The 25,559-nt window shown below is 40.5% G+C and overlaps 1 protein-coding gene across 1 annotated transcript in view; it reads right to left on the bottom strand.

Annotated features, from left to right (window-relative positions):
- Positions 1-25,559, bottom strand: part of SND1 (staphylococcal nuclease and tudor domain containing 1) — a 450,188-nt gene that overhangs the window by 168,420 nt on the left and 256,209 nt on the right. Inside the window, exon 14 of the mRNA XM_058297330.2 lies at positions 19,368-19,440. Coding sequence (XP_058153313.1) covers positions 19,368-19,440 — 73 coding nt within the window. The remainder of the gene's footprint in view (positions 1-19,367; positions 19,441-25,559) is intronic.

Raw genomic sequence — 25,559 nt, 5'->3', positions numbered from 1 at the left:
AATGGTTTAGAAAAGAAAGCAATGGGTTGGGAAAGAATAGAAAAAAAATATCCTATCAGTTTCCCAAAAGAAGCATAAGAAAGTATCATCAATTCTTAGACAATGGCTAAAAGAAATCTTTTGTATGTCCATCCTACACAGGCTATGCAGAGAAAATGTTTTGTTCAAATAAAGAAAAACGTACTACTAAGTCCACACTCCTTTTGACAACCTTCTACCTTGAAACAAAACCATGTAATATGGCTTAACAGGAATAAAATAATATCCAATTCTCAAAAAATGAAAATTCTATACAGGCCCAGAGATTATTCATTCTTTTATTGAATGACATTCGGCTTCCCAAATTTTACCAGTTGAAATTATGTTGTGAGAATCATTCAATTTAGTCTTTAGAAATGAAGTCATTACCTTTTAGTGGAAAATCCGCATTTTATCATCAACATGAAATACAATGGCCTGGTTTATTCTACAAGATTTTTTCTAAGGTTAGCAAAGAAAGTGTAGTTTATTATATATCTGTGTCACTTACAAAAAGGGTGGAATTAGTATACACCTAGGTAAAATAATATGAATGTCTCAACTATATAGGCTTGCTATTCTTCCACTCTTTCGTCTTCCTTTCCTAACTAGGATAAGCCCATCGAGACAATGCCAGAGGTGCCAAGCAGTGTTCCTCCTCAGGCCTGCTAACCCCCAGCACAGTCTAAAAGTTGTGGCAGGTAATTCATGTTGTCCCAGAAAACTAACCACAAATAAACCTCACCTTGTTCCCACTTCCCTCCTAATTCACCTGAAACTGTCCCTTTCCCCATTTCCCTTTATTTTAACCTCCCAACAAATTATTATTACAATTTTTGGTTAAATCAATATTCACCATGTATAATACTATAACTGTAGCTACTGAGAAACCAAATATGCCATAATAACTTTACCTCTTTTGCACAATTTTCATTTCCTTGAGTGAGAATTCATTTTGTTGTTTGCTTAGTTTTTCACAAACGTATCACTCACTCAACCTACAGTTCTCAACACTGCCAAATACATCCGGTAATCTATACTGATAGATTGACCCTCCCCCCCCCTTCCAGAATCATCTCTTGGAGTTTTTCCACCCTCCTGCTGACTTCTGCACAGTGATTGGCTGGGTCTATTGCACAAAAGATGTCCTGGGCGTATTATACCTCCACCAATACTGAAATTTCCCTCCACTTCCTGTCCTGGACTGTATTTCCTGGATCCATGCCTTTCTCTTTGTTGGTTTACTACTCCCTGTTCTTTTTAAAGAAACATCCTAGTATTTCTTAGAGGCAATGTCTTACCTAAGGTCAGTAAGTAAACAGGAGTGCTTTTATAGTTTTATTCAGGAGAAAGACTATCCTATTCACAAGTACTTTGAATCAAGAGATAAATTCCTTTAATTATCCAGCAGGATAGCTATCAACTATATATTTTAATACCACTGGCTACTTAAGTTATGTTAAGAAGTCTTGTTTTATTATGAAACTTAACTGAACTATGCAAAAATACAAATATAAGAGATAGTGGTTCCAAAATTTGTAAGGAAAAACTATTTATAGGAAAGCTTAAAGCTTAAAGCACAAGGAGGCAAACCTTTCAATTATTTTCATGTTAAATATTTTCTAAAAACACACAATTTATTCAAATTATAAACATCCTAATTATTCTGATTAAACTATTAACTTGGCAAGAAAATAGTTAAAATCTATTTAGATTTTTAACAACTCTGTTATTATTTTCATAAGAATCAAATGATAATGAATTTTTATAGGAATATCACAATAAACATCTTGGACATTTTGGAAATGGGACACGAGATTAGCCTACAAAATAGAGCTTATACATGTTATGTTGCAGTTGACAATATGGAATAAAGCTTATCAACCAGAGATGTTGATTTCAATTACAAGCCTGATATGAAAAATTAACTTACAGATCTGAAATGCTATTTTTTTCTCTAAAAATTTTCAATCAATTTTTATCACTTCCAATGTCTCTATAGGCAAGAGGTAAGACTTTATTATAGAACCAGAAAATGGCTGGAGAGATAATTAAAATAATATGTGCAGAGCAAAGAATTTAAAAGACAGTCTGGTAAAGCACAAGTTTTCATTTCATGGGCAAAGTAAGGATTCAGGGACAAGGAAATTGATGTCATGCTAAACTCTTCCCTAACCAAGACAAGACTGCAACTTCAGAAAAGGATGGAAAAAAGAAATCACAGGGAGCCTATGACATTAAATAAAAAAATCAAAATAAATGTTAATAAAGGTTAGATGGCTAAAATAGTTTCAACAGCTCCTAGAAGTATTTGAACACTCATTTTTGCCAGCAGACATACCAATTTAGGTCCAATAAATCCTAAGTAAAAGCTTTTCTCTTATGTCTAGTGTTTTTAAAGCCCTACATTTAAAAAAACTTAATATGAAATAACTTCAAATGTATAAGACAGTTGCAAAAATAATAGAAACTCCAGAGAACTCCAACATACCCTACCATCACCACCCACTCAGATCCATCAATTTTAATATTTTGCCATCTTTGCTGTGTCATTCTATCATCTATCTTCTAACATTTGAGAGCAAGTTGAACACGTTATACTTCTTGAACACACAATACTTCTATGTACATACCCTACAAACAAGGATATTCACTTAATACAATCACCTTACATTAGCAGTTATCCAGTTCAAGAAATTTGACATTGATATAAATTTTATTCTATATTCCAATTTTTTCACGTCCCAATAATGTCTTTTTGAATCTTTCCTCCTCCATTCTTAGATATCATCCAGTATCATGTATAGCATCTAACTGTCACTTTCAAGTTGCAGAAACATAAATAAAACAAATCTTCCAATCTAAATCTAAACCCTTCCCAAACAGACCATTCAGTGGTATTAATTACATCCACAATGATGCAGTTGCCGTTCCACCATCCAGTACTAGAGTGTCCCCTTCACTCCAAACAGTAATCTTACACTCATTTTTTTTCATTAACTCCTTTCCCTGGATTGAATAATGTCCCTCGCATAAAGGATGTACAGGTCAAAACCCCTGATCCAAACGGGTGTGAACCCATTTGTGAATAGGACTTCTGAAGATATTATTAGTCAAGGTGTACCGAAACTGAATGAGAGCGGGCCTTAATCCAATATGACTGAAGTCCTTATAAGAAAAGGAAATTGGACATGGGTAGGAAGCCACAGGGTGCAGCCGGAAGGCACAGGGAAAGGGAAGAGAAAGAAGAGGACATTGCCAGGTACACTACCGTGTAAGAGAAAAGCCAAGGTACCCAAGGTTCGCTGGCAGCCAGCCCCACAACACCACAGTTTTCAGGGGGGGAAAGCATTGCCTTGATTTTGGACTTCTCCTAGCTTCAAAACTGAAAACCAATAAATTCCCTTTTTAAGTTCATCTGTTGTATGCTGTCTGTTTTAGCAGCTAGGAAACTAAAACACCCCTCATTGCCCCTATCTCCCACTCCCCATAATTTGTACTCTACTTTCTGTTTCTAGGAGTTGGCATATTCTCTGATATTTTCTTTGTGGTTTCCATGGGGATAAATTTAATATCCTTAATCTATGACAATCTCATTTGCTTTGGTATCAACTTAACTTCAACAACATAAACTATGTTCCTATACCTCTCTGTCTCCCCATATTCATGTAGATCTTGCCACAAATTACATATTTATACATTAAGTGTAAAACCAATGATTTATCCTTACATGTTTTCTTCCTTCTCCCCTTCCCACCCCACCTTGCTGCTTTTGCTGTCTGTGTCCATTTGCTATGTGATCTTCTGTGTCTATTTCTCTCTCTTTTTTTTCTTCTCTTCTCATTTTCTTCTCCAGGATTCACCAGGATTCAATCCTGGGGACCTCCGATGTAGAGAGAAGTTCCCTGTCACTTGTGCCACCTCAGTTCCTGGTTTCTGTTGCATCTTGCCTTGACTCTCCCTTTTGTCTCTCTTTTGTTGCATCATCATCTTGCTGCGTGGTTCGCCGCATTGGCCTGGCTTACCATGTGGGCACACCTTTACCAGGAGGCCCCAGGGATCGAACCCGGGTCCTCCCATATGGTAGATGGAAGCCCAATCACTTTAGCCACATCTGCTTCCCTATCATACTGCTTTAAGCATCTGTCCTTTAGATCCTATAGGAAATAAAAGCAGATAATAAATAAATCACAGTATTGGTAATTATATTCATCCATGTCATTACAGGAGATCTTTAGTTCTTCCCGGGGCTTTAGTCAATTGTCTAGTGTCCTTTAAACTACAGAACCCTTTTAACATTTCTTGTAGGGCCGGCCTAGTAGTGACAAAACCCTTCAGCTTTTGTTTATTTTGGAATGTCTTGATCCATTCCTTATTTTTCAAAGACAGTGCTTGTCAGATATAGAATTCCTGGTTGGCAATTTTTCTCTTTCAGCACTTTAAATACGTTCCCACTGCCTTCTTGCCTCCATGATTGCCTATGAGGCAATGGCAATTAATCTTATCAACGTCCCCCTGTATGTGACATGCCGCTTCTCTCTTGTGGCTCTCAGAATCCTCTCCTTAACTTTGGCATTTGACAGTTTGATTGCATGGCATATAGTGGGTCTATTTGAGTTCATCCTGTTTGGAATGTGTTGAGCATCTTAGATGTGTATATCCATGTCTTTCATTAAATTTGGGAAGTTTTCAACCATTATTTCTTTGAATATTCTCTCTGCCCTTTTTTCTCTTCTTTCTGGGCTCACACAATGCGTATACTGGCACACCTGATGGCGTCCCCACAGGTTCCTCAGGCTCTGTTCATTTTTCTTTATTCTTTCCTCTTGATGCTCGTAGGCTGGATGATTTCAAATGTCCTAAATTCAAGTTCACTGTTTCTTTCCTCTGCCAGTGCCAATTGGCTAGGGAATTTTTAATGTTACTGTGGTTTCAGCTGTTTGGTTCTTTTTCATCACTTTCATCTTGCCAATGATATTCTTTTTGTGTTCATCTATCTTTTTTTCTGATTTTCTTTATTTATTTTTGGTCCATATCTCCCTTTAACTCAATGAACATATTTAGGACCATTTAAAAAAGTTTTTTTTTGTCTGGAATGTCCCAGGTTTGATCCTCTTCATTGTTTCTAATGTGTTAATCTTCTCCTATGCCTGGGTCATTGCTTCCTGTTTCTTTGTGCATTCTGTAATCTTTTCTTGAAGCCTGGATATTTGGATATTTTAATGTGTTATCACTAAAACTTAAGCTCCAAGGCTTAAGCTTATATCCAGTTAGTGCTATGACAGAGCTTTCCTTGAATGCCAGGAGCTAACAAATAAAAACGTAAATAAGTAAGTAAATAAAAGACCACCCTGTGCCAGTGTTCTCCTTGAGAGCTTATCCATATAATGAGTTTAGAGAATAGATCCAGGCCAAAGTGAAGGGGTCTCCCTCATTCATTCTACATATCCCTTTTGTCTTGGGCAAGCCCATGTGGCCCTAGGAACTGAATTCCTGCATTTGCACAGACACAAATGTTTCTTCTTCCCTAGGAAACAATTTTCTCATAGTCCAGCACTAGCAGGTACAAGTACTGCAATATATGTGCTACAGGTAGCAATCCCTTGCCCCAGGGAGCCACTTGACTGCTTTCCCACAGCGTTCTGTAGGAGAGCTCTGTGAGTTGCCCTCTACATATAGGGCAAGTTCTAAGACATTGAGTCCCTCATGCTACCACCAGACAGATTGGGCCAGACATACATGCTCCCAGTATGTGCACAAGTGTTGCTCTGCTTCCTCTGGAACAGAAACCTTGGACTGGCACTGGGCGTATGGGTGGCTCCACATTGAGCCCAAGAAGGGGAGGCAAGGGTCCAGCAAGGATGTCAGAGATCTTACCACTTTTAAGTGGCCTTTATCTTGATTCAGCGCTTGCCCTCTTACAGCAATCCCTAGTTACTGTTTTCTGGAGCTTTGAGAAAGATCTTTCTGCCAGTTCTTGCTGTCTCTTCAAACCTTTCGTAGGGGGACATTGACATAAAACACCTCACTCTGCTATCTTTTTTTTTTTTTTTTTTTAAAGATTTATTTATTTATTTAATTTCCCCCCCTCCCCTGGTTGTCTGTTCTTGGTGTCTATTTGCTGCGTCTTGTTTCTTTGTCCGCTTCTGTTGTCGTCAGCGGCAGGGGAAGTGTGGGCGGCGCCATTCCTGGGCAGGCTGCTCTTTCTTTTCACGCTGGGCGGCTTTCCTCACGGGCGCACTCCTTGCGCGTGGGGCTCCCCCACGCGGGGGACACCCTTGCGTGGCACGGCACTCCTTGCGCGCATCAGCGCTGCGCATGGCCAGCTCCACATGGGTCAAGGAGGCCCGGGGTTTGAACCGCGGACCTCCCATGTGGTAGACGGACGCCCTAACCACTGGGCCAAAGTCCGTTTCCCTCACTCTGCTATCTTGATTGGGACAGGGCTCTTCCTTCCCTTCTTATGCCTTGCATCTTGCAGTAACGAGGGCATCTAAATATGAGTCTACATGGATGACTAGTTAGGAATATTAAGTGTTGGCTCTGCAATCATGTGCTCACATCCTCTTACTGGTCATGAGACCTTGGTTGAGTCACTTTCTTCAAGAAACCCTCAGTATCCTCATGGTGTTGAGGCTTTAAGTCCAAAAATCAAGGTGTCAGCAAAACGATACTTTCTCCCCAAGGTCTGTAACATACTGGTGCTGGTTGCTGGTAGTTCTTGGAGTTCCTAGGCTTGTATCCCTGCCTCATGTTGCATGGCCCAAAGCCCTACATTTTTAAAAGAGAAAATTATAACATTTGGAAGAGAAAGTTCCAGGTTTATGACCTGAAGAAACTATCATAGCAGAAATTTATTATTGATTAAAACAGAAGGTGGTCAGTGTTTTGAAGAAGAAATGCTTCAAATTACAAACCTAATCATTTACTCAATAAAGATTTATAGAATGATGATGTTCACACACACACACACTCCTTTGGCCTAGTATTCTATTTTATGGAATTGGTCTAAGAAAATAATCACAGACTATGAAATGATTTAGCTATAGAATCAATGCTATTCAAGATAGGGGGAAAAAATCCAAATAAGCAATTTAAAACAAGTTTTGAAATAAAGAAAAAATTTTTAAGTTTCTATTTTTAAAATAAGAAAACAGACTAACATTCAGGGCTGATTCAGCTTTGCCCAGATAAGCTCACAAATTATTTTGGTCAGATAATTGTCACTCCAGTTTTTTAGAGCCAGCATTCAACATAATCTAGAGTGAGTCAGTTCTTTACAATTTTTCAATATATTCTGAGACAAATAAATATTCTTGGCACTGTAATAAAGTCTGTGAAGTGACTTGGAAAAAATCTTGACCTGAAACTACATGTGAGATTGCTCCATGTAAAAAAAAATATAAAACACTGACCTAATTATTCTACTCTCATTTCAGTGATTTCTCACCATTCTTAGGGGAAATTTTAAAAATTCAAAATCCTTACAAGGGACTCTAAAGTCCAAATGATTTATCATTCCTACATTACCTTCACATCCCAGCAATACTGGCCTTCTGGACGCAAGCACCTTTCTACCTCACGACCTTCTTGTACATGGTTTGATCATTCAGTCCTGAAGTTCTCCTAACTTCTCCTTCTGGCCTCATATTATTCTCTGACTACCTAGAATAAACTATGGCCATCAGTATACACACATGCAGATCTCTGTACTTCTATGACAATTGTTATTATAAAACTAAATGCATATGCTCTGTAAGTATAAGGACTATAACTTTTTAAAAAAATGTGATATCTTCAACATTTGGTTTCTGTCTGGTATATAATAAGCTCTCCACAAATACTTATTGTTTGATCATCCATCCACTTCTTCAACAAAGGCCTATTTAAAATATAAGCAAGAGCTGGCAAACATTGTCAAATGTCAAGTGAGAGATAAAGATGCAGTAAAGAATTGAGGGGAGGAAGGAGTATGATTGGGGACGTGAACTGGATAAAGAGTTTGGAATATAAATACTACGATGATGATGATTGTGGCAGTTATCATTTATAAAGAAATTACTGGGCATTAGGTAGAAAGCTAAGCCAGTTAATAATAATCACTACCCCCATGTGAAAGACTGTGCTCGGTGAAGTTCTTAGTATGTGAACTTTCCTAAATACTTTACATGCATTAATTCATTCAATCCCTGTCACATTCTAATGAGGTAAGTACCATTATTACACCTGTTTTACAGATGGGAAAAGATGCACAGAGAAGTTAAGTAACTTCCTCAAAGGGACAAACTAATAAGCAATAGAGCCAGGACTTGGACTTGGTTGATCCAACATTAGAGTCCACACTACTATCACAATTCCATACTGCCTCTGTATTCTAAAAAATACACTCTCTTCCGGCAACAGCCTTCTAGTCTGTCCACTTCTAGTTACAAACCAAAAAAGTTAATCTGGGGGAAGTGGATTTGGCTCAACTGATGGAGTATCCGCCTACCATATGGAAGGTCCAGGGTTCCTGACCCATGTGGTAAGCTGACCCGTGTGCAGTGCTGATGCGCACAAGGAGTGCCATGCCATGCAGGGCTGTCCCCTGCATAGGGGAGCCACATGCACAAGGAAGGTGCCCCACAAGGAGAGCCGCCCTGCACGAAATAAAGTGCAGGTTGCCCAGGAGTGGAGCTGCACACATGAAGAACTGACATGGCAAGATGATGCAACAAAAAGAGACATAGATTCCCAGTGCCGCTGATGAGAATGCAAATGGACACAGAAGAACACACACTGAGTGGACACAGAGAGCAGATAAATGGGGGGGGAGAGGAGAGAAATAAATTTAAAAAAATAAATCTTAAAAAAAAATTTAATCTGGTACCAATCAGCCAGGGTCATATTTTTCTGAACACAATTTCATCCTGCTGTAGCTCATCACCTGGCAAATCAACTCACTAGTTACTGTGAAGAGATACACAAATGGTCTCCTTTTCTTAGGAGTTTAGAAACTAGTGAGGAAAACCACTGCACATATATCAAACAACTTGGGAAGGATTACCAACACCAACAAATGCAAAAACAAGGTAGTAACTAATTATGCAAATGCCACAGAAAAGGCAGGAGCAGAAGGTAGGGGGGATAAGGAGAGGAAGTTGCTGGGAAGAAGAGACATGCACTGATGAAGGAGGAGGCATGGCCAGGAGAGGAGGAAACAGTATTCTTAGAAGAAGAGATGCCACTCAGCAAGTGCTAATTAGCAATGTAGTCAGAGTCAGTTGACTGAGAACCTTAAATAGTGGAACATACTAAATTTGATATGGAGAAAATAAATAGGCTTTCCTGTGGGTAAAGTATCTGGGCATGCTGCAGTAATGCACAATCAATACGACGTAGATTTTCCTCCAAATTTGAAACCTTGGTAATAGCTTATATTCTCAGACATCATCCAAATCTGATATTGTATTAGAAATTCTATCATTTCTTCCTGAGAACACCATTTCTTGAAGAACTGAGGTACAAAACTGCTAGGGTAGTCCAAAGAAACTCTGAGCACCTATTTAAGAATGTCTGTCTGGATGCCAACTCTGCACTGAGTGTCCAAAATTCTATAAAATAAATTCTGTAAGGAATATGTTGGAAGCATGCTAAATAAAGCCTTCAAATATAGGTAAGCAGAAATGTCTACATTAGTAAAATGACTTACTATTGAGATGTTTATATAGGCAATAGTCACAGGACAAAATGAGTTCAATCTAGGGCTAAGTAGTGTTATGATGGTGATGTAGACAGTGGAACAGTGCCTGGGCAGAAATATTCCCAGTTTCATCACATCCCTCAGCAGTCATGGGACAGATCAGACAACCCAATCACACATGCCAACCTGGGAATCAGGAATTTTATCAACTGCCTTTAAAATACCTTTGCAGTCATTTAGCCAAGCCTGTAATGGGCTCATTTAACCAATTTGGTCTCATGAAATAGAATCAAAGAGAATAATCCACACATACCTAGAGAATGGGAAAGAACACAGAAGAGCATGAAACAGATACAGCAGAATCTTTACTAGAGGCAACTCTCCTTAGAAAGAAATGCTCCTGGTCTCCCTCAATTTCCCTTTCTCCTTTCTTTGAACAGAGGAAAAAATGCAAAAATCATTATAGCTCAGTACACATAAATGAAAGCTAGGACCCTGTTTCTAAGGAGTTTGAGTCCATGCATTCCTGTATGTGAAGTAGTTAAATAAGGGATAGCAAGGAAAGTAGAAAAACACATAGAAGAAAACATCCTGAAAGCAGAATTCACTGCAGTGATGTATCAAGTCTGATTATCTGGAGAGGAAGGTGTTTTGGTATGAGAAGCATTAACTAACGAAGTCCTACCTCTAACTGTGTTCCACCCATGGGAAAGTCATCTGATCAAAGACATCTACAGCAGTGATATACTGCAGAGCTGACACGTACCAATCAAATGACAAAACACTGTACCCTGTCTCTAACATCCAATATCCCTTCAAGGTTATATGCTATGCTGCCTGAATTTTCTAAAAGAAAAGCCATCTGTGAACGAAATGGTAGTCCAAGTACAGGCATGGAACCAGACACTCTGCAAGGGAAAGGTACATTTTTACTTCAGAACTTTTGCAACCAAAAGCACATAATTATGTCTTCTCTTATTGACCACTGTTATAAATGGTTTTGTGTTTTTCTCGTTTCTGCAACTGCTCCCACTCCCAAAGGCTAATTTTCAAAAAGGTAAAACTCAAGACTGTTAGATAAATATAAAACAAACGTGTCAAAATTTTATTTTAACTCATTAATTAACATGAGAACCAGAAAGATATTAAAACTGATTCAGACATGAGGGGGCACATGTGTACACAGGCACCATATGGGGATGCAGCCATGTCTGCCTTAGGTCCATACTGCCGGCCTAGCGTCTGTCACTGCCATGGGAGGACAGGTGGAGACCATCTCCGCAGAGACCGGCGCACCTATCTGCAGCGTGGCCAGACCTGCTTGGTGCACTACATAGGGATGGAAAGACATTGGATTCCTCTCGGGACAGAAACAAGCCCTTAAAGTTTATAATAGGCAAGGAGGAGGAGACCAGAGGCTGGTTGCCCAGAGGAGTGTGTGTCAGAGAGCCATACTATCTCCCCAGACTATGACTCCAGTGCCACTGGTCACTCCAGCATCATCCCACCAAATGCCACTGTTGTCTTTGACACAGAGCTTCTAAAACTGGAATGGCAGGTAAGGCCTTCTCCCTCCGCTTGGATCTGCTGTGGAGGGATCAGGAGCCACCAGACACATATGGAGCTTTTCCAGATGTTCTACTATACTTTTTGTATAAACATCTGCGCAGACTGAATGTGTTCTGTCACTCAGCTTTGCTTCCAACGTCTCCCATTTCCTTTTTCCCTTTCTCTTCATCTATGTTGACATGTCTTAAACAATAAGTAATAAATCTCAAATTATTTATTTTTTGTTTTGGTGTGGCAATTCAGTTTCAGTAATTTGAATATAGGTTTCCAGTTAAGTATATGTTCAGGTATTAACAGTACAAATAATGGGTTACCTTTAGAATAGGAATTGGTGTTTGGGGGGAGGGGTGCAAGAACGTTTAATTTTTTGGGGTGTGTGTGAAATTTTTGTCTATTATATATGTTAAACATTCTTGCTGACGCACGGCAAAGCCATAGCAGACCTGAGGCGCTGATGAGGGCTGAATCTCCAAGTTGAGAGATGCCCTTGGGTTGAAATAAAAGCCCTACCCAAAACTGAAGTGGGAAAGTGGAGAGCCTTTGCCTCCACCAGCACCACCCTATCCTCCCCTCAAACCCTCTGCCTTTTGAAAGCAGATAGTTTTAACTGCGACCTTGGCTACTACAGGGATTTGTCCCCAGGCCAGCAGGGACCTCTGAAGCCTTTTTCACTGCCTGGCTTATTTTTTTTTTTTCCATACTGTAGTTTTTTCTAATGAATTCTCAGGACTTTCTACTCTCTCATAGCTGTCAAAGCACCACCACTTCCTAAATTTTAAGAACTTTAATTGAAAGTTTCAACTGAAAGTGCTGTTTGTAGACACCACCCAATGAAAGCCCAGCCGTCTGACAAATCCTAGCGTAGTCTCTTAAGAAAATCATTGCAGCTTCAGCATCTCCTGTTTTTGATGCTCAGCCCCCACTGCTGATCTCAAAGTCTCCTGGCTTTTCCTTCCCCTTCTCACACCCCTTTGCTGACCTGTGTAGTAATTTGGTGAGAGAAATTGTTGCTGCCCCACCCTCCCATCTCCTGCACCACGTAGGAGTTTTGAGTTATTACTGCAATAAAACTGCTTTATGCTGGCTTTTCTCAAAAACAAAACAAAACAAAACGAAACAGAAAAACAAAACAAAACAAAAAATTCACAACTGATTCAAAGGAGAATGTGAAAAGCAGACATAGTATCGGTAATCAGATTTGCTGACGTGAATTTACTAAAGATGCAAAATTATAGGGTAAAATTGTCAAATTTGAAATCATTTCTTTTACAGGGTGGAAATCAAGGGTACCTCTACAGGACCACATTTCAACGAAAAAGAATCATTTGCATCACCACCAGGCTTTCACAAGTTAAATCCTTTCTCTGTAGAGGTGCAAAACAGCCCAGCCAACAACAAATAGAACCCTATAGGATCAGATAACCTCAAAGAGTTTATAGAAAGTACCCCCAGGATTCCATTGAAAGGATAATTAGTAATCTTCTTGCCCTTTGCAAAGTCTTTAACAAGTACTCAGAGTACCCCCAAGTAAATAAAAGAAGTAAAAGACTATGTCCTAAGTTTAGTGCCCTACAGTGGCTCAAAGAACACAAAAGAAACAAAACTACGTGGAAAAGTGGGTTAAAATATGTGAAAGGAGGTCCTTAAACGTAACTATCACTAGTAGTGGTAAATGTTGAAATGCAATCTTGAAAAAAAATTCCAGCATTTCTTTCCACTTTTCAACCAGAAACTTGTACAACCTGGAAAAGATAAACTTCTCTCCTATTCCCATGGAAAGGAGAAATGCTTTTAGATTTCTTTAGAGGGAGAAAGGGATACCCCTGTAGTTCTGGGAAGTTTCAACAGGAGAGTCTTGAAAAGAAGAATTGGACATGTGACACTAGGACTAATGTGGCTGATATGAACCCGGGACAGAAGCTGATAAAGCCATGTCCTCAACACTTCGGGTAAGAGCAAATGGCCGAAGCAACCCTCTCTGACACAATCAAGGTTTCCTTAACAACATCTGAGTCTTGTGCAGAGGTGGGGTTTTAGAAGAGAGAAGGGAAGGGGGTGGGGGGACAGAGGGAGAGGGTACACGCATGTTTCTGGACAGTCAGACTCCAAGTCAATTAGCTGCATGTTTCAGTCCAACTAGAGTTCAAGAAACTTTGGGTGGAGGTAGAGGAAGAAGGGAGCACAGAGAGCCACACCTTCCTCTAAATTCGCAACAACTTCAGCCATCAAACATAGCAGAGAGGTCAGAACCCAACACTCACACTATCAGTGGCTTGCCCTCAAGGAGATCAATCACATTAACGGAACACACCGTGCTTTAGAAAGCAAGTTCAGCAGACAGAGAGCCTGCTCGTTTAGACTGCCTTCCTGATTCTTCCAGGGCCAGTGGCGCCAGGTGGCTACGGTGTGCACAGAGCTCTCCCGCTAGGCAACCCCTCAAGTTCACAGAAATCCACGAGGCAGACCTTGTGCTGTCTGCACCACTCACACTGCAGTGAGCACAAAAGAGACAGCAGGACATGATGTGGGGCTAAGGGAGACTACCAGAGGGAAGGGACATTAAAAAACCATACAAAACAAAGTGAGAAAGGAGCCTCGGTTCCATCAAATTACCAGTGATTAGGTAGAACAGAAAGGAAGCTGAAAGAAACTTCAGAATCCTTTGAGATTAAAAAGAAAATTCTAACTAAGTGAGCCAGAAGATATATAAAAGAAACTGCAACTTAACACAGACTTAACTTATGAAGCCCCTGGTACTGTGCTGCCTTTATTTTCTTCAGATTTATTGAGGAAACATTTAAGAATGTTACTAAAAACAAAAACAAACAAAAACAACTTTCAGTGCAGCCCAACTCCATGTGGTACCTACAGAAAGAGAACTCCTGCAAAGGTCCCCAAGCCTCTTAGAGAAAGGAGGACTGCTTCAAATACCCTAAGGAAAAGCAGACAATGCTCTTCAAGTTCAAGAGGTACAGAAGAAAAAAAGAAGTCAAAGGAGGGCCTAGGAGGAAGTGCTAAGACAATCCTGCCCTTTTACTGTGTGCTTTCAAGAACTACTTCAATCCTTTCATATTTGTGCAAGTTACAATCCCACTGGTCAAGTCTGTCAAGTCTTCATTTCAAGCTGAAATAGAGTAACTTAAAAAGTCTGACATCCCACCCCCATAACACCCCCTAACCTGCAAGTAGTCTTTGGTAGCTCCAGGCCTTTTCTCACCAGGAGTACCATGCATCTCCAACAATCAGTCATGGATACAGGAGGCTACAGAAAAGTTAGTAGATAATATAAGCAAGAAACCAAGCTCCAGAAATGTCCATGTGTGCCCAGTAGCAGCAAAGAAATGCCAGGATTTTGTGAAAGCAAGGAAGGAGAGAAGAAGAGGGAAAACAGGAGTGGAATTAACAGATGACAAGCAGAAGATATTTAGAGAAAGACTCTCCTCCCCCCACTCCAATTCTGGACCCATTGTGGGCCTTTTAGAAGCATTACCGAAGAGGATGCTGGTTTAGGCTCTATTTAGCCTCTCACAGTATCTTCAACAAACAACCTAACTCCTCAAGTACAGGAAAGGAAGAACAGAGGCAACAGGAAATGAGGAAAATTCAAACATGCACCGCCACCGACACCAAGGTTCGCTGGGTACTATCCACGCACAAGTGGAGGAAGAAATCAGTGTGCCCAGGCACAGTCTAAGTGGTGGGGGGCTTTCTCTTGCCTCAGAGCCATAATTGATTTGTCTGATTTACCAGAACAACAGTAAGCCATGCACCAGCTCCGTTTTATTGCCTGTTTTACACTCTATCTGCAGGAGATCATATTTATTATAGAGCAGGCTACAGCAAAACCAATAATAAACCTAAGATAAAGAATAGCCTTATATTCCACTGACACACACATTCCAGCTTTGTGTACAGCAGCGAAGGAGGGAACTGGGACAGGATCAGGGAAAAACAAAACCGACTAATAATGAAGCAGTCACCACAAGACCATCTTCCAAATCAAATCAGAGCTAGTACCAATTCAGTCAAATTCTTAGTTGGTTTCACATTCAAAAGTGGGGGCATCCTGGCCTGAAAAGACACCAGACTGTTACAGAACGCAGGTGCTCTCACTACCTTATGGACAACACTCATTGGAAAGTAACATCAAAGATATTCCATATTAACAAACAAACAAAAAGCAAACAACCCAAAAGCTGGGAGCTACCCTAAAACTTCTGAGAAGTCAGTAAACTGTAATCAGCTCTCCATATGGGAAAGGGTGGCCAGAGGCATGGTTGGGATAGCAGAAACGTCAAGTCAGAGAGCATGCTTAATAGCTAAGAACTGACCAGCTTCCTGCTCCAGAGAAAGCTGATGAACAGACAGGAAAATGTCTGTTGTTTCATCACCACAGAAGCAGTGCCTCACTTGCCAAAGTAGAGTGTCAACCTCTCACCCAGGTGTGTGGATTACTTACTTGCTACTATATGAAGTCAGCTCAGCAGGTCTTATGCTTGCTTAGTCACCATAGGAAGGCATTTTAATGCACTCTGACCCTTACCCTACCCTGTGAAATGATTTTTGAGAATGCAGAAGAAGAGAAATGGATGTTGGGTAGAAATTCATCTCCAAAGTTAGTGTTTTAGGACTAGGCCAAAATTACAAGTTATTCATTTCAAAGTTATGATACCACTTATTCCACACAGTATATTTCTCTAATCTGTTTAGGAGACAAAATGTTAGTTATTTATGCCCATCTTTTTTTTTCTCTCTCGGGTTTTCTGTTTGTTTGTTTTTGCCACGGATGTGTTTTGGGGTGGGGTAAAGGGTGGTAAGAGGTATTACACACAAATACCAGTTTACAGTAAATTATTTTGGCAGCATATTGTATACACTGTCAGTTCAACAAAAGCTTCCATTTATCACGACCTGCAAATAAGAGGGAGATCAATCCGGGAATAACAAAAAGGCTAAAGATTAAAAAAAGATTAAGAAACCATTAGGGGACAATTATGTATTTATATATTATATTGCCTTATTCTGGATGTTTTTTCCCTTCATCACGCTGTAAGATGCCTACCTGTCTCTCAGAAGGCAAAATCCGGAAGCAGAAAAACCCATATACCTCACTTAAATAGCACAAGGGTACCCAACACATACACATACACTTAACACAACATGGACAGAAGGGAAGGTTATAAGTGGGGAAAGACAAAACTCCTATCTTAGAGAGGGCACACACACAAAATATTGCAATCTAAGTTGAATAATTTGTGATACCAGCAGACAAGGTCATATCTGACAACTATTTAAATTGAATAGCTTTTTCACTTTCCATCTCCCACTTGCTCATGCTTTCCTCTGAGGGAAATTTAACTGGCATTTATTTTTAAATAACTTTAAAAGCAAACCAATTCTCCAAAACCCATATAGAAAAGCAAATAAAGACTGGTATGAGCGACAGTTGGCGGGGGGAGGTGATAGATGTGGAGAAGGAAGGAGAAAAATGACCAAGTTTCACACAATCCCTTACTAAGCAAAAACAAAAATGGAGGAATAAGAAAACACCAGAAAGCATTAAGGTAGGCGGCAGCGTAAGATTTAAAGATAGCAATAAAGACCACTAGGACCTGACACTGGCAGGTGCCAAAGGACAGCTCCAAGCAGATGTGCCCCAACCTCAAAAACCTGCTGAGGGAAGTGGATGTGGCTCAAGTGACAGGGCCTCTGCGTACCACGTGGGAGGACCCGGGTCCGATCCCTGGGGCCTCCTGGTGAAAAAGAAGAGAAAACGTGCCTGCACAGCAAGCCAGTACCCGCATGGTGAGCTGAGTGCCCGCGTGGGTACCCACGCAGCAAACTGAGTGCCCACGTGGTAAGCTGAGTGCCCATGGGAGTGCTCGAGTGGCAAGCCAAGTACCTGTGTGACAAGCCACTGCCTGCATGGTGAGCCGAGTGCCCCTGCAGCAAGCCAAATACCCGTGCAGTGAGCCAGTGCCCACAGAAGTGAGTCACGCAGCAAGATGATGAAGCAACAAAAAGAGAGACGAAGAGGAGAGTCAAGGTGAAGCAGAGCAGAGACCAGGAACTGAGGTGATGCAATTGACAGGGAAGTTCTCTCCCCATCAGAGGTCCCCAGGATTGAATCCCAGTGAATCCTAGAAGAGAAAGACAAGAAGAAAAGACAAAAAAAAGAGAAATAGATAGAGAGGATCACACAGTGAATGAATACAGACAGCAAAAACAGCAGGGCGAGGGAGGGGAAGGAGAATAAGAGAGAGGGGAAAAAAACACTAAACTGACAGCAACAAAAATGAGCAAGAACACGAATAGCACAGCTGAAGAGAGCACCTCTCACCAAGGTTTATTTCAACTTTGGAACATCCTGGAGAGTAGGCAGAAGCTGTTTGAATGAGTCCTGTCTGACAGTCCTAGTCTCAAGGACGCTCCATTGTGCTGTTGTGTTTTCTAAAAAAAGGTATTTATGTATATTTTTTCCCTGCAATTGAACAGTCACAAAACTTCCCTATGATTACTCCATCTTCACCAAAAGAACAATATTGTAGAAAATAGTGTTGAGAATGCCACAGTTGAAACATACAGAAATTAATAATATACATGCAAAGAATAACTCGGCAGGATAAGCTATGGGAAAAGAGGCCTAATATTATTGCACTGGGAGACTCACACCTATAAACATCCAGCCTGAGCAGATATACACCAAAGTCAGCTATGGGACAAAGGTCAATAACACCTCTTTTCTGGCTTCTCAGGATTCTAAGCCATAAAGAACATGTATCGCAGTATATAACTCATTTAATAGAGGCACTGAGTTCTTAAGTCTAATTCATGTGATATAGGTAATGTTATTTAACGTGTACTCAGCAATGATTGGCTATAGAGAAAGAAACGCCCAACTCCTACATCTAGGCAAGGGTAAGCTGGCTACACACATAGAAAAAGAGTAATTACAAGGAACAACAGGCAGAGACTCAGCCATGCCTGAGAAAACAACGTAACAGGAAGATAACACATACTAACTCATCACTGCCATGGGCTAGGCTGAGCTCTAGAAGCTTTTGCTAACAGGAGTATTTTAGTCTTGGTGCCCAAGAAAAATACTTAGGGTCCAAGCTAAAATTTATTAGCCCTTCCCCATTCACTGTTCCTGGGCTATGTGGGCCTTCCTATATGCCACAAATCTGGATCCTCTCCTCAACCACTAGTGATTACAGGAGCTGAATTGGATGGAATGTGTCTCAGGAACAGAGGGTGAATCCATGAGCCAACAAGCCTTCCCTGACCACCTGATCAACAATTCCTTAGCAGGTTTTAGTTTTCTTCATAGCAACTGTCACTACCTGACATTGCGATTGTCTCTTTCTCCTACTTCAATGTAGAGACTATCGATTTTGTTCATTGTTATATGTTCAGTGTCTCGAGAAGTTCCTGGTACATAGTAAACTATAAATATTTGTTGAGTAAACGAGTGAATGAATAAATCCTCTCAACTAACAAAGAGATCTCTTCAGCCCAAAGAGATCCGAAAGTTCGAGAGTAAAGTCATCATCACTAAATAATCATTTGGATACGGCCTCTTAGGGGCTCAAAGGTAACTCGGTGTCATCAATTTTTCTGAAACTATTATCTCAGAATGGGTACACATTTCTTGATTCCCTCCCACCTGCAGGCAACCAGAGGAAGAAGCTGAGAAAAAATCACAATCAATTCTTCAAATGTCCTAAAACCTATACTTGACTTCCCACTCATGGTTAGAATTAAACAGGGATTTTAAAAAAAGGTAATTTTAATACAACTGGGAAGAAATATCTTCAAACTCATAATAATTAAAAATGCAAAAGCAGCACAGAGATGATTCAGGGGAAGAGACAAAATGCAAAATGAGGTTTTATGCCCTAGGTTAAATCCTGCTTTTCCAGAAAATAAAACAGGATCCGTAGAGATGCAGAAGCAGAAGCCCTGGAAAAAGTCACATTCAGTGGCTGAAAAGAAACAAGCTACAGAAAACACACATAAGCTGTAGTCCTTTGGTGAACAGGCAGACAAGCTCTTGGTGCCTCTAAGCCACACAGCTCCATTCAGCGACAGGACTCACCCCAGATATGTCTGCGACACGGTGGATAGGCACTTCCTTCTTGCTGTGCAATCCTTTGCCATTCTTAATAGCTCTGTAAAGGAAGAAGAAAACAACTGATTAAAATAAAAATCATAATGGGAAAGAGAGTACGAAAATGGGGGAGATGAGACAGTGGTTAAAATGGTGACCAGCCATCTATACAAGTCACACCGTACACTGCTATGCAAAAGTATTTGGTGGAGGAGAGAATATAAATCTGCTCTTCTTGTAAACCCACTTACCAGCACTTCGCTGCTAGTTTCAGCTAGGAGGGTGCCTTGTAATAGGAGAGCTCCTGTACTTGTTTCCAAATTAAAGGCATTGTTCCAGGCACAAAAGAAGAATCAGTTGGAAGAGCACACTTGTAAGAAACAGAAGTAATAACGTTTCTTTCAGGGTTTAATCACATGAAGCATTTTAAATGCAAAATATGTAGCTAGTGTTCCAATTCTAATGGAAATAAGTTCCTCCCAGGTAAAAAGATAAGTTGCCCTGAATGAAGCAATATTGTACAGAAAAGTCATTTAAGAGTAGAGGAAAAAATAAGTAAATGCTACATAACTGACATTAAGCTTCAATTTTAATCAGTCTGATTACAATCAGGTTGTAATAACAGTGGATTTAATGGGGGTCTCTGGGACTATGCCATACATCCCACCACTGGCTGGTATGCTATAATCCCCTACCTTTTATCTCCTAATCCCTTGAGTGGTAGCTGCAGGGATATACTTCTAAGGATAACTGGGCATGATCACTCATGTAACAGTGAAGGACTATAGGGTAAAAGTTGATTATAAATCAGAAAGTCACTATAGACCCAAGCAGGAAAAGGTTTTGAATTTAGAGAGTATACTTGCTCTGCTAACTAGCTACTTTAGCATTTTTGAATTAAAAAAAAAAAGAGTAGAGAAAACTGCCCAGACCAGGGTGAGTGTGTGTGGTCCTTACCCTTGCAGCCAAATCTCTATCTTCTTTCTACTCAGGCTCTCAATTAAGGAGCAGTTGAGACACTGCTCTGAAGAGGTTACTTTCAGGGGCCTTCCTTTCTAAATCAAACCCACTTAAACCAAATGGGTATTTCCTATGAGGAATGGAACAATCATATTTCTAACATACCTGGGTCTTTATCATCCACCCCTCCTTCCTTCCTCCATCCTGGGATATTGCAACTGATTTGAAATGCCTTCAATTTAGAAACAAACGAACCAACAAATGCTTCCTCATATCTAGCTTTCATTCCATGATGACGGAAAGAAATGAAAGTACAGAATTAAAAAGGGAAAAAAATCATATGCACTCACTCTGATCCCAATTGCTAACTGCAAGAAAAGATTTCCAAGTTGGTTGCTTAAATCCTGTGGTTCCTCCTGAATTTGAATCAAGGGCTTCAGCTTTAGGAATCTAGTGATTTATTATTCAGGGATCATGCTAGTGATCACTGACTTGGGCTCACTGTTGTCCCTTGGGATTTCCAAGCTAAAAGCAGAGGACCAGAGGATGGTTTTTTATGGGAAACCATTAGCTAGAAGTCAACAAACAATTTAACTCTTTTACCCCTCAAAGCCCAGCTTATATACTGTCAGCATCCTATTTCTATAACCTCTTCTGCCTCCTCCAGGCTCTCCCAATTTTGCTGAAATAAATGCTAAGATACAGCCTTAGGGATGGAGCCTCTGTGTGGCAAGGCAAGCTCACTTCCACCCTGATTGAAACTCACCTTCCTTCCAGGCAGGGCTTGCTAAACTTTCTGTAGGTCCTCTGGGTACAAAATGCCTACAGCCTTATCCTCTTTTAACAACAAGGACAACCAAAATAAATGAAACTGCCCTATAAACAGACAGATTCATGTTAGAGCACTGCTGAACTTGTGGCCCTTCCTGGGGCCTGGAGAATATCTTATATACTATGAAGAAACAGTATAGGTGCTGGACAGAATAAGTTAGAAAGCAAAGGTTCTTGGGTTAAAAGGACCAAGGTGGCAAACTAAGTTCTATTCTCTATGACCCTAAAGTAGCTCTCTGCCATATGCAAAAATCCAGGACTTAATCAACACTATACAAAAAGGGAAAAATAAACAATCTCCCAAACCTGAAAACTTAGATTATAGTGTACACATGATATTAAAAAAAAAAACAAAAAACACACAACCCAGAATTCCTTAAAATTAAGTCTTTCTGTAAGAGCAACTTATTTATTTATTCTCTGCCTTCTTCCTAAAAAAGGGCACTTACTTGCATCCAGGCATTAATTTTGGAAAAATCTTTGAAGACTTAATTTTTTCATACTTTAGGGACAGTGATTATTAAATTAGATCAATCTCAGGCACATTCAAGAGGCTGCTAGAAAATAGCTTTTTAATATCCTATGTAAACTGAGAAAGTTCTTATTTTGTGAGTTATCAACAAAGTAAAAGCAATACTGAGGGTGAATAACATGTAGTTAACCATAAAGTTAAAATGATACCCACCTAGAAAGCGCTCTAACGTCTAAGTGGGACACTAGACCCAGGCTGCCAAATGTGAGGGATTGCCGAGAAATGAGCTAAATGGTCTAATTCAGCTAAGATTTCTTTTCCTGGGCCGAGGCTGCTTTGGCTCTTGTTTCCGCTGTGGAAATGACTCAGGATGAGCCATCACCAGAAAGCCTCCCTGAGCCTGATGGAAGGTTGATGCCACAGCAAGAGCTTCTACTTGAAATAGTATCTGGGGGAGCTGCCCCAATGTAGGAGTTCACACATGTATGGAGCAAACAGAAAAGGAGCAAAAACCAGAAGTGGCAGCTTTTCCTCAGTTCTGTGTAAAAGGGAATAAGTGATCTTGTTCTAGGACTCAGGAATCTAAGACATGGCTTCCCTAGAATTGGAAATAGAGCAAACAAAAATGTGGAGATCCAGATCCTGCTGACAACAAAGTGTGCTGTTTATTGTCACCCCTTCTCAGTGGGGCTTTCCCCCTACATCTTACCTAAACTAGTTGATATGTGATATGTCTGTGGAACTCTGTCTTTTGAGACATGGGAGTCTTAGGTAGCCAGGATTGCTTCCAGACACCAGATCCACAGAGCAAACACTAAATCTTCCTCCCCACATTGCCTCTCCCTGCAGGCTGCAACCACAGCTCTACAACCCTTTTCATTAAGCAAGGAATGAAACTCCTGACTTCTAAACTTCACCTGCTGTGTCTGCTTAATAGCTGCTTCCTCACAAAGGCTCAGGCTGGCCAGGAGAATGGAAGCGGGGGTGGGGGGGATAGAGGGGGTGGGGGTGGGGGGTTAGAGCACAGCCTGCTTCCTCTCAGAAGCTTTCTTCTCCAAGAAGCAGCAATACAAAGTCGGTAAAAGACCAGCAGTGTCAATAATGGACATGAATCATCACCAGTCAGGGAAAGTCAGTGCATGACATACACAGAAAGGGCAACAGGGCAAAGGGGGATGAAAACTCAGCTTTCTAGGTTGCTTAAAGAAGCTACAGGGCTGAGGAATGCTACAGGGATGGAGAGGAACCCCACTCAAATCACTGGAAAACACACTTCTTTCTTTAAATGGCCAAGTCTGAAATTCTTATGGATGGGATGCTTCTGCCTTCCCACTAGAAGATAAAACTTACAGTATTGCAAAAACAGACAATACAATGTTAAAGCAAGATCATTCCCATGGCTCCAGCCCTACAGCATTAGAATCTCCACATACAGATTGTTATTTCTGTAGAAATAATTTTGAGAGTTTCCCAAAAAAGTCAAAGTATGCATGGATGCATGGTTAGATCCAATCTCACCAAGATCATAAAATAGCTGTCACATCAGGAATTCTTAACCTGGGATCTAAGTGAGATTCAATTGGCATGCTGAATTATCTATATACTACCTTGAAATGGTAGTAGAAATATGTATGTAAATTTTTCTGGGGAGTGGGAGCTTTCATCAGAGTTCCATGCAAAAATTACCTACTATCATAAGAGAGATCTAAAGGCAATAAAGTGATAGAAAGCAGAAATGGCACACAACAGAGAGATAACAGGGAAAGGACAGGGCAAGAGAGAGATCTGGAGCCCTTGAATATGTCTTCTCATCCATAAGTTCCCTTTAACAAGGTATTCCTTGATAACTAGGGACCAAAATTTCCCTAACTCTGCTATTGCTTTATCCCCTCCATCCAATATTCTTTCCCTTACTACTAGTGTCCACTTGGCCCTTTGGTATCCATCTTGATCCAGGCCCTAATCAATTTATTCCAAGAGGATTTCAGGAATATTTTAACTAAATTTACTCAGTCCTTTTTGAAATTATATACCATTTTGTTTTGATACTGCACACCACTGCAATATGGCTTCTGACAAACAAACAAACAAACAAACATACATCATTTTGCTCCCCTGCTTCTACCCAAAATAAAGACCACCAGCCTGTTGCATCAAACTGAAAATTCTTAAGCTTGGCTTTCACGGACCTCCACAATGTATTAACATGGTTTCATCATTCCTCCCTCTCATCCCATTGGGTCCATTTCCTGCATGCTTCCTACAGTGCAAGTTGTTCTTTGTAAGCATCCTTCTGGGCTTTTGTCCTCCCTTTGATCCTTCCTATCTGTCCTTCCAGGTCCACACTGCAGTATGTAAAGAATTTTTGCTTCTCTGTAGACCTACAGCAAAGTAATCTTTATCTGTATGATTAGACTACAGGCCCTTTGAGGGTTAGGATTCTGTCCTTAATATTTGTTATGGCATTTAACACAGAGCAATGGTCACATAATTATATATACTCAGGATCATCTAATTCAATTACTGTGTGACTAGTAAAGCTGAACAAATGCCTTGTGGCAGACTAATCTAATGCAGAATGCTGAAAATATTTCAAATTGAAGACACAGATTAAGTAAAAGTGAATCTAGGACAAAAGAATTAGGCCTGCTTGCTTTCCTCGACCCACAGTTTTATGATGCAAGACCCAGGTCTCAGGCACATTGGTTTTCCTGCTAGGAATGGTAGAAGAAGTTGCTGCCTGGCCTCTGAGCAGAAGCAGAGGAACATCAAGAACAAAAGCCTCTCATCCCCACTCAAGTCCCTTGGAACAAGTGAAGATGGGCACCAATATGAATGGTACAGGGTGGAAGCAAAGCTCTGACCACCAAAAACAATAAAACACATCCAAGTTGCAGGATTGGAAGGAACTATTAGTGGAGAATATAGGACAAATGAGGAGAAAGGAAAATAATTCCAATAGAAAGGTTAAAAAGCAGAACAAAGAGTGAATAACTTGATAAACTTCTAAAGTACATCTCACTGTGTTTCAGGTCACATTGACAAAAATGGTATTTCAGCATGAACCAAATACAGGTATCAATGAAACATGACAGTGGTGAACAATTCCTTTGGACTTTCTCCTGGTTCCTTAGGAGCTGGAGGAACTAACAGGGTCCTGACATTCAAAAAAGTAGATACAGAGCTGGGTGGCTGACAATATGCAGTTACATTTTCTTTTTCTTTGTTAAAGATTTATTTTTTATTTCTCCCCCCCGCCCCCCTTGTCTGCTTTCTGTGTCCATTCGCTTTGTGCTCTCCTGTGTCCACTTCATTCTTGTCGGCAGCACTGAGAATCTGTGTCTTTTTTTGTTATGTCATCTTGCTGCGTCAGCTCTCCTGGGCAGGCTGCACTTTTTTTGCATGGAGCGGCTCTCTTTGCAGGGCACACTTCTTACGAATGGGGCTCCCCTACGCAGGGGACACCCCTGTGTGGCACGGCACTCTTTATGCACTGCACGTGGGCCAGCTCATCACATGGGTCAGGAGGCCCTGGGTTTGAAAGCTGGACCTCCCATATGGTAGGTGGACGCTCTATCAGTTGAGTCAAATCCACTTCCCTTATTTTATTTTCAATGAAAATAAAAATTACTAATAAGACAGAAAAGATGGAAGCACATAGACCAGAAATGAGGAAACTGAGTCCTATGGTCAAGGGGAGGTGGGTGGACCAATGAGTCACTAAAGCAAATAACCAAGAACTCTAGGCCATCATCTTGTCTAAATCTAACATAAGGAAGAAATAGAGACATGTTATGGCAGATCTTAATAGTAGTTTGAGTTGGGGGTGGGGGATGGGCACCTATGGGTTCTTTAGCAGAGAACAACATCTCAGTGCTAGAGATGATGAGAAACCCAGTTATGAAAGATATGTGAAC

The sequence above is a fragment of the Dasypus novemcinctus genome, chromosome 5 (assembly GCF_030445035.2).
Source record: "Dasypus novemcinctus isolate mDasNov1 chromosome 5, mDasNov1.1.hap2, whole genome shotgun sequence".
In the NCBI taxonomy this organism is placed as follows: Eukaryota; Metazoa; Chordata; class Mammalia; order Cingulata; family Dasypodidae; genus Dasypus; species Dasypus novemcinctus.
This window is presented reverse-complemented; position numbering and strand designations above follow the sequence as displayed.